Raw genomic sequence first — 12,329 nt, 5'->3', positions numbered from 1 at the left:
CCCTCTTTGAAGAAGTCCACCAGGGCTCCTTTTGTTCCTTTCCTGTTCCACCTTTATTGTGCCTTAGGTGTTTGGGGCAGAGTTCCATAGAAGTCCAACTTTCCTGAGAATCATTTAACCCTTATTTTTACTGGTTGAAAAGAAGCAATAGAATCAAATAAAATGCTATGGTTCATTCTGAAGGCCACAGAATTTCCCCCCTGACTCCTCTGTGTGTACCTCCTGAGATCTCAAGGAGGTTGCTGGGGGTGGGGATGGGGTGGGATGTCAATGAGCCATGTAGCAGAGAGATATGGGTGCCTGTTCTGGTTTTGCCACTCATTTGCTACAAGTTTTAGGTCCCTCACTTTTACTCTGTGAGAATGACCTCTCTCTTACTTTCCCACTTTTTCTTCTCTTCCTCTTTATAGACATGGGCAGTGAGGACTCATAAAGTCTCCCCAGTAAGGCTCTTTGAAAAGCCAAGGTTTTTGGATTCATTTCAGGCTTCTCAGGGGTAGATTTTTTGGAAGATAGAAACAAAACACAGAGAAGATTGTAAGAAGTTTATTTGACCACACTAATGTTCACAGCCAAGAGGCAGCTTGCCTTGGATGAAACTACTTGGGTGTGGCTTCCATTAAGGTTCTACTGTTACCGTATGGATGGTATAAAAATGATTGGCTTGGATGGGTACTACTGCAAGATTTTCAGGGCAGATACCTTTCTCCCGAACAATGTCAACCACACCTGCAATTTTTGCAGTGTCTGAAAGAGATAAGGACAAAGATCATCTCTAAAGACACTCTAATGATTGGTTTCCTATCATTTATACTTGTATCAGGAACCTTCCCAGGGATTCAGCTTCTCTAAACCATTTGCAAATGTATCTGCTTTATCAGCTATTTTCATGCAACCCCTCACATTTAGAACCTGGGCATCGTCCCTGTCTACTCTTCTCTCTCTTTTCCTTCTCTTCCTTCCTCTGCCCTTCTGCCCTGGAGTTTCTACTCTTGTTCCAGCCCATGTTTCTCTTTATAATTTTCCTTCATTGATGGAAAGTTCTCCTCCTTTGACAATTTCTGTGCTTACCATTGCTCTGAAATTCCCAGAAGAACTTTCTTGGGTAATCGTCACACAGGCAGCTGGTTTGTTTAAACTGGGAAGCACCAGTCATCGAGACGTTGCTTGCGAGATAAGCTCTAACCTGATGAAGAGAAGGTGAAGAGAGAGCACCCGGTGTTAGCTGGAGAGTAGGAAGGGAAGGGAAAGACAAGACAGCAAGATGGAGGGGAATTTTTCTTAGAGGATGAGGATGAGGTAAGTAGGTGGGCCAGAGGCATGCAGAAAGAGTCCACTTTTGTGACAGAATTTAGTAGCTCTGTGAATTCAAATGGAAAATAAATTCATTATGCTCTAGCTGAAATGTGGCATTCTTTAAGTTATGAATGTCATCCACAAACTACAACAGAATTAGCAGTACCTGTGCTTTTATCACCAGGAGAAATAGAGATTTCATATCATATTGTAGATTTAGGTATCCTGAAATTTATTGTCTATGCTCATATTTAATTTGAAAATATGGTAGTTATTAGATCAGCTGTAAGATCATGGGGGAAGCTGTCTGCCTGGCTTCTGAAGCTTGTTCAGGCAACTGACAACTGTGTACTCTGTAGCGCCTCCATCTCCAGCTGTGAATTCAAACACTCTCACAATCGGAATTTTATTTTAAGAAGAAAATTTTGGAGAATTCTGCTGTTTCTTGGAAGAAGCCTATCCTTGCTTGGCTTACATTTTAATTATGTTTGCAACAATATATCTGCATGAATTGGGATTTTTAACACTTGCAAAATCAAAGCAAAATATAAGAATCCTTTGGATGTCCAACACGGCATACATGATGTGTTGTCAAAGAGTAGCACATAGTTTAATGTGCCTATTCAAGCTAAGCAACAACAACCACCTTACAGCTATTTCTTTATAAAATAAGTTTAACTTGTCTGTATTTTAAGAGTATTGCCTTTTACCAGCTAAAGTGTCAATAAACCGACATGTATTACTGTATTGCAAGTTTGTTTTTAATAATTTGATCACTGTTATTAAATATAACGGTTTTCCTTTCTAGTCAAATTTACTTTATTTTTGCATTTAAAAGTATTTTTCTGATAATGTTTCCCTAGACTTCACAAGACCAGCAAAATGGCCAATAGTACAAAAATATTTATAAACCCATAGTTGCCATAGTTTTTCCTTAGCCTTAAAAGGCTATATAGTCTGTATATTCAATTGCATGATCAGGAGTATAATCTATTCTATTTCAGTTTTATAGTTGTGACCATGAACCCTCACTTTATAAAAAAAATCAGTTGTGGGTGGGCCACGGTGGCTCAGCAGGTAAGAATGCTTGTCTGCCAAGCCCGAGGACCCGGGTTCGATTCCCGGTGCCTGCCCATGTAAAAAAAAAAAATCAGTTGTAAAACATTATAAGTAATGAAATAGAAGGATTAGGTGCTGAAAATTTCATATTTCTATAAAGAAATTATATTATCTTAATAATGTAAAAATATAAAGGTGTTTTATAGCTATACATTTATCTTTTTATTGCAAGATACAAATAAGAATTGGTTTACCAGAACTGACAATATTTATTTACTTATCCACAAATTCTTTCCAGTTAAAGAATAACATATGATTTTTATAAAGGAGTCTTTTGGTATTTTACTTGTACTTGGGAAGGTTGCAAAAAATTGCTTTATTTCATTGTACTAGCATTATTCTTAAAAGCATAGTCTTATTAATTACACTCGTACAAAATCATATTACATGTCATTTTGTTGATTTAAAGCCATTGTATTGCCATGCAATGGACTACTGAGAGGCTGCAAAAACAAATGAAGTTGTAAGACATGTAACTAGGTGAATGAATCTTGAGAACAGTATGTTGAATGAAATGTCAGAAACAAAAAGACAAATATTATGTCTCACTCTTAGGGACTAACTATACTATACAAGCTTGGAAAATTGGAGTCAAGAGCTTGGGTCACCAGGTTAGGGCCTAGATTGTAAGCTCTTACAGCAGTCACATCTATTCTGGAGTTGTAACATTTTTCTAAATTTTAAGATACTGAGCTATTAGTGTATAACTTGGTCGTTCCCTGGAACTTCAGGTGTTTGTGAGACACCTGAGACTCAGTGGTAGAGTTCTGAAGCTGTGAAAGTCAGCATTACCCTATATAGCAACTGTTCAAAAGTGGAAAGAGAAATCATACTTCAAGAAGAAATCTGAATGAAGCTGATCAGGATAGGACTAAGGTAAATCAGCATACAGAGTAAAGGATGATATGATCTGTATTTTAAAACTTCAACTTCTGTTGAGACCAAAGAAAGAGGTGTTTATTTTGTGCAATATTTATATTTTGTGTAGTGCATTATCTAATTTAACTTGTATGGTCAGTTTATTCGAACACCATAAGTTCATGGAATCTAGAATAGGAAGTAAGAACTTGTTGGTTTGTACAGGCTAGTGTGATGCTCTGATACACCCTAGAGTAATCTGGGCAGAGAATAAAAATGTATTTGCAAAATCCCCTTAGATAACTGAGAGAAAGGAGGAAATATTCAACTTTCCCACCTGGGGAATTCCTGATATTATTGCAAGCAGTGGGGACAATCAATTCAATAGGCTAAGGCTTCAATCTTGGGGCTCACCCCTATGAAACTTATTTCTGCAAAGAAGAAGTGAAACCTACTTATAATTATGCCCAGGAGTCTCTCCCAGAGAACTTCTTTTGTTGCTCATATGTGGCCTCTCTCTCTAAGCCAACTTGGCAGATAAACTTATTGCCCTCCCCTCTATGTGGGACAAGACTCTTAGGGGCAAATGTGGGAAATGATTCTCTGGGATGAGCTGAGACCCAACATCAGGGGATTGAGAAAGACTTCTTGACCAAAAGGTGAAAGAGAGAAATGAGAAAAAATAAAGTTTCAGTGGCTGTGATTTCAAACAGAGTCAATAGATTGTCCTGGAGGTTATTCTCATACATTATATAGATATCCCTTTTTAGTTTATGGTGTACTGGAGTGGCTGGAGGGAAGTGCTTGAAACTGTTGAATGGTATTCCAGTTGACTTGATTCTTAAAGAAGATTGTATAATTGTACAGCCTTTTAATGTGACCGTCTGATTGAGAAAGTGTGTGTCTGATGCTCCCTTTATCCAAAGCATGGACAGATGAGTTAAAAAAAAATAAGAAAAATAAATAATAGGGGAGATAAGGGATTAAAAAATTGGGTAGATTATAGTACTCATGGTCAATGAGAGGGAGGAGTAGGGGATATGGGATATATGTGTTTTTTCTATTATCTTCTTATTTCTTTTTCTGGAGTGATGCAAATATTCTAAAAATGATGATGATGAATACACAACTATGTGATGATATTGTGAGCCATTACTTTGGATAGACTGTGTGGTGCATGAAGATATCTCAATAAAAATATTTTTCAAAATCCCCCCAAAACAGTATTTAAAAATAAAAAATAAAACCATTGTATTACAGCTAACACTTTCTCAGGGATGGAAATGGACTTTCATTATCCATCACCACCAGAAACTATCATTATCACAAAACTTTTATATACAAATTCCCATGGTCTTTATCATCTTGTGTTTATAATAAAGAAAATACAAAATTGAAAAATTATGATTGAGTGTTCTCCAAATTAACATAAATACTTCATATTGTTGGAGTGTAAACAATAACTTTGGCAAAACAGTAGTGTTATTCTTTGATCAGTGCTTGGGAGTCTTTCTTCTGCAGGGATGGCGGCCATTTTTAGAATGCATTTTAATGAGTAGCAATCCTCATGTTCCCAATTTTTCTCCTATTTAATAAATTTCTTTACATCTAATTTGAATTAGGAAACTTACTATGGGCATCCAAGGCACAGGATTCCCTCCATATTGAGAACAGGTCATTTCACATAATCACTTACATGACTGGGACAGATGTTAAAGGTCATCAAACCTCCTCAGGGGAGAAACGGTATTGGAAACAAAGCACTGAAATTTCTCTCCCTTGATCACTGTTGATAAGACTCCAAACCCCTGTGTCATGAGACCTTGCTGAAACCCTTTTGTCAAACCCTTGTCATAAAGCCTTATAAGCCCTTGCACTCCTCCCACCTCTTTTGAGGAGCATTAACTTTCATTTTCCACAGCCAGCCGCCATTGGGGAATATCTCCTATTTGTAAGTCCTAGTCAAAAGTTATGTCTAACTCTGCCTACCATGTTCTTTGGCCTTCAGGCTTCCCCAAGTCAAGCCTCTAAGAGCTGGGTTGGAACACTCACATTGTTTCACTAGTGCTGCCCTAGAAGGTGTCCTTTGGGGAGGAAGGGGAGACACATGGGTCTTGGCCCTAGAATAGAGGCAGTTGTGTGTCTCAGACTGTGTGTTTCAGATAACATTTGAAAAGACCTCTGGCTAGGTGGAGAAAGACACACAATCAGGGTACTGGGACTTAATTCCAGCACATGTGCCTTTGCCTCATGGCTGAGAGCAACCAGTCAGGAGGGAAAGCACTCCAACCCCTTGCTACTTCAAATATGGTCCTAGTTCAGTATGCCCACATGAATTTTTTATAAATGCAGAATCTCAGTCCTCTCTCTAGAACTACTGAATCAGAACCTACATTTTTTCTTCATTATTTTGGTAACATTTATAAAACAAAAAATTTCTAACTTAACCTTTCTTAAGTGTACAGCTCGGTGGAATCAATTCAAATACAAAGTTGTGCTACCATTAACCCCATCCATTACCAAGACTTTTTCATGACTCCAAATAGAAATTCTGTCCCCATTAAAGAATAATTCTCTATTTCCCCCTCCCCACAGCCCCTGGTAATTTCTAATCTACTTTCAGTTTCCATAAATTTGCTTATTTTAGATACTAGATATTTTATGTAAGTGTAATAATACAATATTCGTCCTTTGCATCTTTCTTATTTTCACTCAATATAATACTTTCAAAGTTTATCTATGTTATAGCATGTATCAGACCTTTATTTTTCTTATGGCCAGATAATATTCCAATGTATGCATGTACCACATTTTGTTTTTCCATCCTTGAAATTCAAGAAGGGGGTATCTTCCTAGCTCATTCTATTAGGACAATATTACCCTGATTCCAAAGCCAGATAAAGACAGCACAGGAAAAGAAAAGACCAATTTTTCTTATGAATTTAGAAGCAAAATTCTTCAACTTGTAAATACTAGTAAATTGAATCATACAGCTTATTAAAAGGATTATACATCATGATCAAATGAAATTATAACAAGTGAAATGCAGGGGTGGTTCAACATAAGAAAAATGAATAAATGTTATACACCACATCAACAGAATGAACACATGATCATCTCAATTGATACAGTAAAGGCATTTGATAGGATCCAAAACACTTTTTGATAAAGACATTTAGTAAAATAGGAATATAAGGGAATTTCCTAAACAGGATAAAGTACACTTATGAAAAACCTACAGCCAAAATTATACTCAATGGTGAAACACTGGAAAATGTTCCCCTAAGATCAGGAACAAAGTGCTTTCACCGCTGCTTTTCAATATTGTACTGGAAGTTCTAACCAAAGTAATTAAGCAAGAAAATCAATAAAAGGCATGGAAATTGGAAAGGAAGAAATAAAATCATCTCTATTCACAGGTAACATGATCCTTTATGTAGAAAATTCTTTAGAAATCCACAAGAAAGTTATTAGAGATAATAAATGAATTTAGCAAAGTTGTAGGAATGCACAAAATAAGTTGTGTTTCTATATATCAGCAATAAGCAATCCAAAACAGAAATTAAGAAAACAATTCCATCTCAAGTGTTATCTAAAATAAATTTATATGGTAATACATTTAACTAAGGAAGTTACTTGTGCACTGAAAACTTCAAAACACTCTTGAAAGAAATTTAAGAATACCTAAATAAATTGTAGGATATGTGGTGTTCATGGATTGGAAGACTTAATATTGTTAAGGCATCATTACTACCCAGCGTGATCTACAAATTGAGCACAACCCCAATTAAAATTCCAACAGGCAACTTTTAACAGATGTAAAAGACAGTCATTAAATTCATATGGAATTATAAGGGCCTCAAAAAATCAATCTTGTAAAAGAAGAACAGTCAGAGGACTCATGCTTCCCAACCTGAAAATTTACTAAAAGCTACAATAATCAAAAGAGTGTTGTCACTTTTTTGGCCAAACAAATAGACAAATGGAACAATATCAAGAGTGTAGAAATGAAACCCACCTCTATGGCCAACTGATGTTTGACAAGGGTCTCAAGACAATTCAATGGGGAAAGGACAATCTATTCAAGAAATCGTACTGGAAAAACTGGATATTTACATGCAATAGAATGAAATTGGATACTTCACATCATATACAAATATTAACTCAAAATAGATAAAAACCTAAACATAGGAGCTAAGACTCTTAGAACAGAAACAGGGAAAACCTTTATGTACTTGGATTGGTTATGACTTCTGAGATATGATACCAAAAGCAGAGGCAAAAACAGAAAAAAATATATGCAATGAACATAACCAAATTAAAAACTTCCATGCACCAAAAAGCACTATAAAGAAAGTGAAAAGACATCCTATAGAATGGGAGAAAATAGTTGCAAATCTATATCTGATAAAGGTTTAATATCCAGAATATAAAAAGAACTCCTATAACTCAACCACAAAAAGAACAAACAAACCAATTAAAGAATGGGCAAAGGATGTGAATAGATATTTCTCCAAAGAAGAGATACAAATAACCAATAAATACATGAAAAGTTGCTGAACATCATTAGTCATCAGTGAGATGCAAACCGAAACCCCAATGAGATCCCACTTCCTACCTACTAGAATGGTATGATTAAAAAAATAAGAAAATAATAAGCGTTGAAGAGAAGGCAGAGAAATTAGAACTCTTGTACACTCTCAGTGGTAATGTAAAATGGTGCAGCCACTGTGGAAAAAAGTTTAAAGATTTCTCAGAAAGTTAAGTATAGAATTACTGTATGATCCAGCAACTCCACTTCTAGGTAGTCACCCAAAAGAACTGAAAATAGGGATTTGAACAGATATTTACACACCAGTGATCATGGCATCGTTATTCAAAATAGCCAGAATGTGGAAACAACACAAGTGTTACTCCACAGAATCTGCATTTTAACAAGATTCTCAGATGATCCTTTCGCATATTAGTGTTTGAGAAACTATGATCTAGTTCAGAGGTTGCATCTCTCTCAGACAACTGCTAAACTGGGGGAAAGGAAGGAGAGTATGTGTTCTATATCAGGTAGGGAAGGCTGGAACAAAAGTTGCCTTCTGGTGACTCAGAATAAAAGAGCAGAGATCAAATTAGATGAAAGCAGATTCTGCTCAGAACTTATGGAAAAGGAGGAATTATAATTTACATGTGCCCTGCAACTTCGCCCTTCTATAGAATGGGGGATAACATATTTTCTTCTGCCCCCTCAGAACCAATTATGCCAAGGGTCTTGGAGAAATTCTCACCAGTTCTGCCCTAACTTTCACACTATTTTTTTGTTTTTTGTATTGCCTCTCTTGCCATGGCTTTCTCACTCGATTCCTTCTTTCTTTTTCTCAACCTCCCTAGACCTCTCTAGACCATGGTTTCTTCATCTAGAAATGAGAATAGTCATCCATCTCCAGCTACCTCCTTTATAAGGTTCAAGTGGAATAGCATATGTGAAAATGTTTTATTAATTACAATTATCTTATTAGGTATAATATACAATATATAGGTGAGTGATCAATTTATTTACATTCTTGATTATGGAGTTGGAATTTTCTTGAGTTCACTCCCCTAGGCCTGTACTTACCACCATGCATTCTTTCAAATCAGTTTGGATTTTAAGTGTCACAGGGAACGCTTCATTTGCTTTTGCTGTCTGTGGCACTTGGAGATCCATTATCATCACCTTCCGTCTGGTTAAAGGAAGAGAAGATTAGGGTACAGTAATTGGAGGCTGATCCACAAGAAAGAAGGGAGCACAATGAGTGGGTCAGAGGGGGCAGGGGAAGTAAAAGGGAGAGAGGTCATGGGGATTGGATCTATTACTGAGCATCAATCCCTGGGAATTTTTGTTTGCTGACTGTTTTGCCTATTTTTTATGCATTTAATTTTATTAAATCAGCTTGGACACTTTCATTTAAAACTGAGCATATTCTTTCCCTCCAGAGACAAAAAATAAATTTAAAAAGAAAAATATGTAATACTACATGTAATTTCCTAAAAAAATTCTATAGGTTCTGCTGATTGTACCCTGAGAGGGAGGGCTCAATTCATCATTAGGAGGATATTTCATATCACCAGTAAACATCCCAATGCACTGGAGGAGTTTCTTCTTTTTGGTTCCTGGGTGGAACCCAGGAATTCATGTTTATTTAGATCTGCAGGAGATTTGAACACACATTTGGAGACTTTTCATTTAGATACCACACGAAATTTAGGCCATACACAGTGAGCTGATTGGAAAATATCAAAGAGAATGGTCACATATTCCTCTTCAGTATTTAAGGACTGGATTCAGAGCCAGAAGGGTTACTTTCTCTTTCTCAGAGCTTCCTAGATAAGCCCTTTCATTTGGGGATGGGACAGGAGGGATTTCATATCCTTAGTCCACAATGTTTGGCCCATAATTCTTCCCATCCCCATTTTCCTAAGGCAAAGTGTCTTCAAAATCTCTGCCAGTTTGTCAATGAATTGAGGATTGATAAAATTACCGGCTTAGCTGGGTGACTAGCCAATGCAGTTTGACCAGAACTGAGGGGTTCCTAGGTTTTAGTGCTAAAACCAGGAAAGTCCTGGACAAACTGGTTGGTTTGTCACTCTAATTAGCGTAGTTTCATTTCAACAACTCACTGCCTTTCAAGGCTAAGCGGAGATCTGAATCTGAGCCATCTGGTAACCTGACTCCTTAATACCAGTTTGTCAAAACACCCAGACAGTTTCCTTCAGCATAGGACCCCTGTTGCCAAAATCACAACCCAGAAACCCAGCATTTGAAGCACTGCACTTGTAAAGGAGACTCTCTAGGTTTGCTGTGAGCCTTTTTTCTAGACCTCTGGCCCCATTTCCTCATCCCAACTTTTATTTTATGTTACTTTCCTGTTTCCTTCAAAAATTGCCCTCAAGAGTTGGCCTCGAACCTGCGCTCCCAGCTCCCAGTGTGTTAGGGGGCAAGTGGTCCTCACATCCATCTTCAGACTTCAGAACAGGAAGAGTATCTAAGCTGTTGGGCTAGTTCAGTCTTGGGCTGTGGGGCCATGACTGGAGCTTATGATCCTCCCATGAGTCCTGCCAAAATTTCTCACAGCTTTTGTTGTACTCACAGATCATACCGACAGACAACTTAGAAGCATCCAGTAGAATGTGAGGGGAGTTGGTGGGCTTCCTAGAAGGAGGGGAGTGGAATCTGGTACGGGGTTCCACTGAGAGCTACTGGGGCTAGAGTTCTGAGAAGCTGAAAAGATCTTCATGAGAAATGTGGGTTTCCAGGCTAGGGAATGAGCCTCCTCCTAGTGGTCCCCATGAAGTTTATAGTGGGGAGGAGAAAGGTATGGCTTACATGTCTTCCTGAGCTTTGCTGATCCCCAGCTGCAGGCAGAGAACCAGGAGCAAGGTGGCAGGGCTGGCCCTAAACAGAAACTGGAAAGAATACATGCTGGAGGACACAGAATCTGAGGTCCTAAAGAAGTAGAGTCCCAGGTGCCAGGCATGCTATTTATATGCAAAGCAAGGAAGTAGGAATGTTGCCAGGCACATCCATGTGGTCAATCACCCAATCACTCTCCCCTCTCATGATCTTTCCTTATTGAGCCAAAGTTTGTTTTGCTATGGAAAATGTCAACGTTCAGCTACAGTATCAGAACCAGGGGAAGGAGTAGATTGCTTTTCCTCATTTTTTCAGTATCAAAGTTTCTCAGAATGTCGGGACTCCAAGAGATACACCAGCCCATCCATAGCTTTAAAAAAAACAAGGTTTCATTTCTCTTAATATCAGGTTTGTCTTTCTCCTATGTGCTATCCTAATTTCAGTCACGGATCCCCTAGGCTCTGGAGGCAGAGAGCCTAGCTGTGGTGTCAGTTTTCTGATCACAGCTCTAGGCACATTTGTTTGATTCCCTTATATTAAGTTAAAGGATATGTCATTTGAAGAATTTATTGGGGACCTAGGGTGATCAAGACTTCCCTAGGGCCACCAGTCATTCTGTGGGGAGAATAAATGACGAGCTAGGTGGTTCTGGCAGATTGAGAAGTGAGGCCTCTGGACTAGTGAGTAGTAATATAATGTCCCCTCTAATATCTCCAGCAACTCCAAAGTCCCCAAATGAAAGAAAATTTTTTAATTTTAGATAATTTCTATAAAAAAGCTGGCATTCCCAAGTCAGACTTCTTGGAACCAAGAAGTTTTCTCATCTCCCTATTGATATGGCCATTTCTTCATACTTTTCTCACAGAATAAGGTTCCTGGGAAGTTCTACCATGGGAAGAAAGAGAATCCAAAGCATGTCTAGGAAGGAGATGGGGATGAGGGGTAGACTCCCCCTTGTTGACATCGGCATTGTGATATTTGTCTTTATTCAATTAAATCTGTTCCTTAACCCATGACATTGTGGAATTTTGTGACACTGTGGAATTTGTTGCTATCCTTTACGTGACAGATGGCAGCCCAAGAAGGTCCTCCATGATACATCGGGGATAAAAAGAGCTCTTGGAGTTGCTTATGCATGTGGCCATAGGCAAGATTTAAAATTAAAGAAAAGCCTAGACACGTGCTTCTGGTTTCCAGATGAGCGTTCTGAATTGCTCTGCCTTGTAATTCTACTTCTGCATTTCTGTCCTCATTGTTTTGAATCACACCTCATTCATGTCTTTCCTCACTTAGAACCTTAGATATCATTGTGCTTTGTTCTCTGTTTCAGTTTCTCACACAGAAGAACAATAGTCTCTATCTTGCTCTGGTCACCATGACCTTTCTTCCTGAACATTTTGCACACATCTTGATTTTCTTTATACCTGGTCTGGTTAACTTATTTGAATAATTTCCATCACAGAGACTTGCTAACTGAGATTAATGAAAGAACAATGCAAAATTATCTAGGAGTGTTCCCATGGGAAAATCCAGAAAGTTGTCTTTGCTGGAATTTTGGCTCCTTTGGAGGCACAGTCCAGCCTTGAGGACATACCCTCTAGTGCTCCCTAAAATGCTGGGAGAAACTATTGAAAATGAGAGGCTGTTCTCCTGCAACACCAGTAGAGACTGC

General features: G+C 38.0%; 1 protein-coding gene across 1 annotated transcript; it reads right to left on the bottom strand.

Annotated features, from left to right (window-relative positions):
- Positions 1-530: 530 nt before the first annotated feature.
- PIP (prolactin induced protein) lies at positions 531-10,775 on the bottom strand. The gene is made up of 4 exons (XM_077148344.1): positions 10,631-10,775; positions 8,882-8,987; positions 1,072-1,186; positions 531-747 (listed from the first exon to the last, which is right to left on the bottom strand). Exons 1-4 carry the CDS (start codon positions 10,723-10,725, stop codon positions 620-622), a joined length of 444 nt encoding a protein of 147 aa, XP_077004459.1. The 5' UTR covers positions 10,726-10,775; the 3' UTR covers positions 531-619.
- Between the last annotated feature and the right edge of the window lie 1,554 nt (positions 10,776-12,329).

This window comes from Tamandua tetradactyla, chromosome 1 (assembly GCF_023851605.1).
Source record: "Tamandua tetradactyla isolate mTamTet1 chromosome 1, mTamTet1.pri, whole genome shotgun sequence".
NCBI classification, from domain to species: Eukaryota; Metazoa; Chordata; class Mammalia; order Pilosa; family Myrmecophagidae; genus Tamandua; species Tamandua tetradactyla.
The sequence above is the reverse complement of the archived record's forward strand: the minus strand, read 5'-3'. Positions and strand labels throughout refer to the sequence as shown.

What these genes read in the sequence shown, in the direction of transcription:
- PIP (XM_077148344.1), bottom strand. Translation starts at nt 10,725, where the DNA reads ATGTATTCTTTCCAGTTTCTGTTTAGGGCCAGCCCTGCCACCTTGCTC. An exon ending in AGCAAAGCTCAGGAAGACAT is followed by an intron (nt 8,988 to 10,630) that starts GTAAGCCATACC and finishes TCCTTTAACCAG; the next exon opens with ACGGAAGGTGATGATAATGG. An exon ending in CTGGGAATTTCAGAGCAATG is followed by an intron (nt 748 to 1,071) that starts GTAAGCACAGAA and finishes TATCTCTTTCAG; the next exon opens with ACACTGCAAAAATTGCAGGT.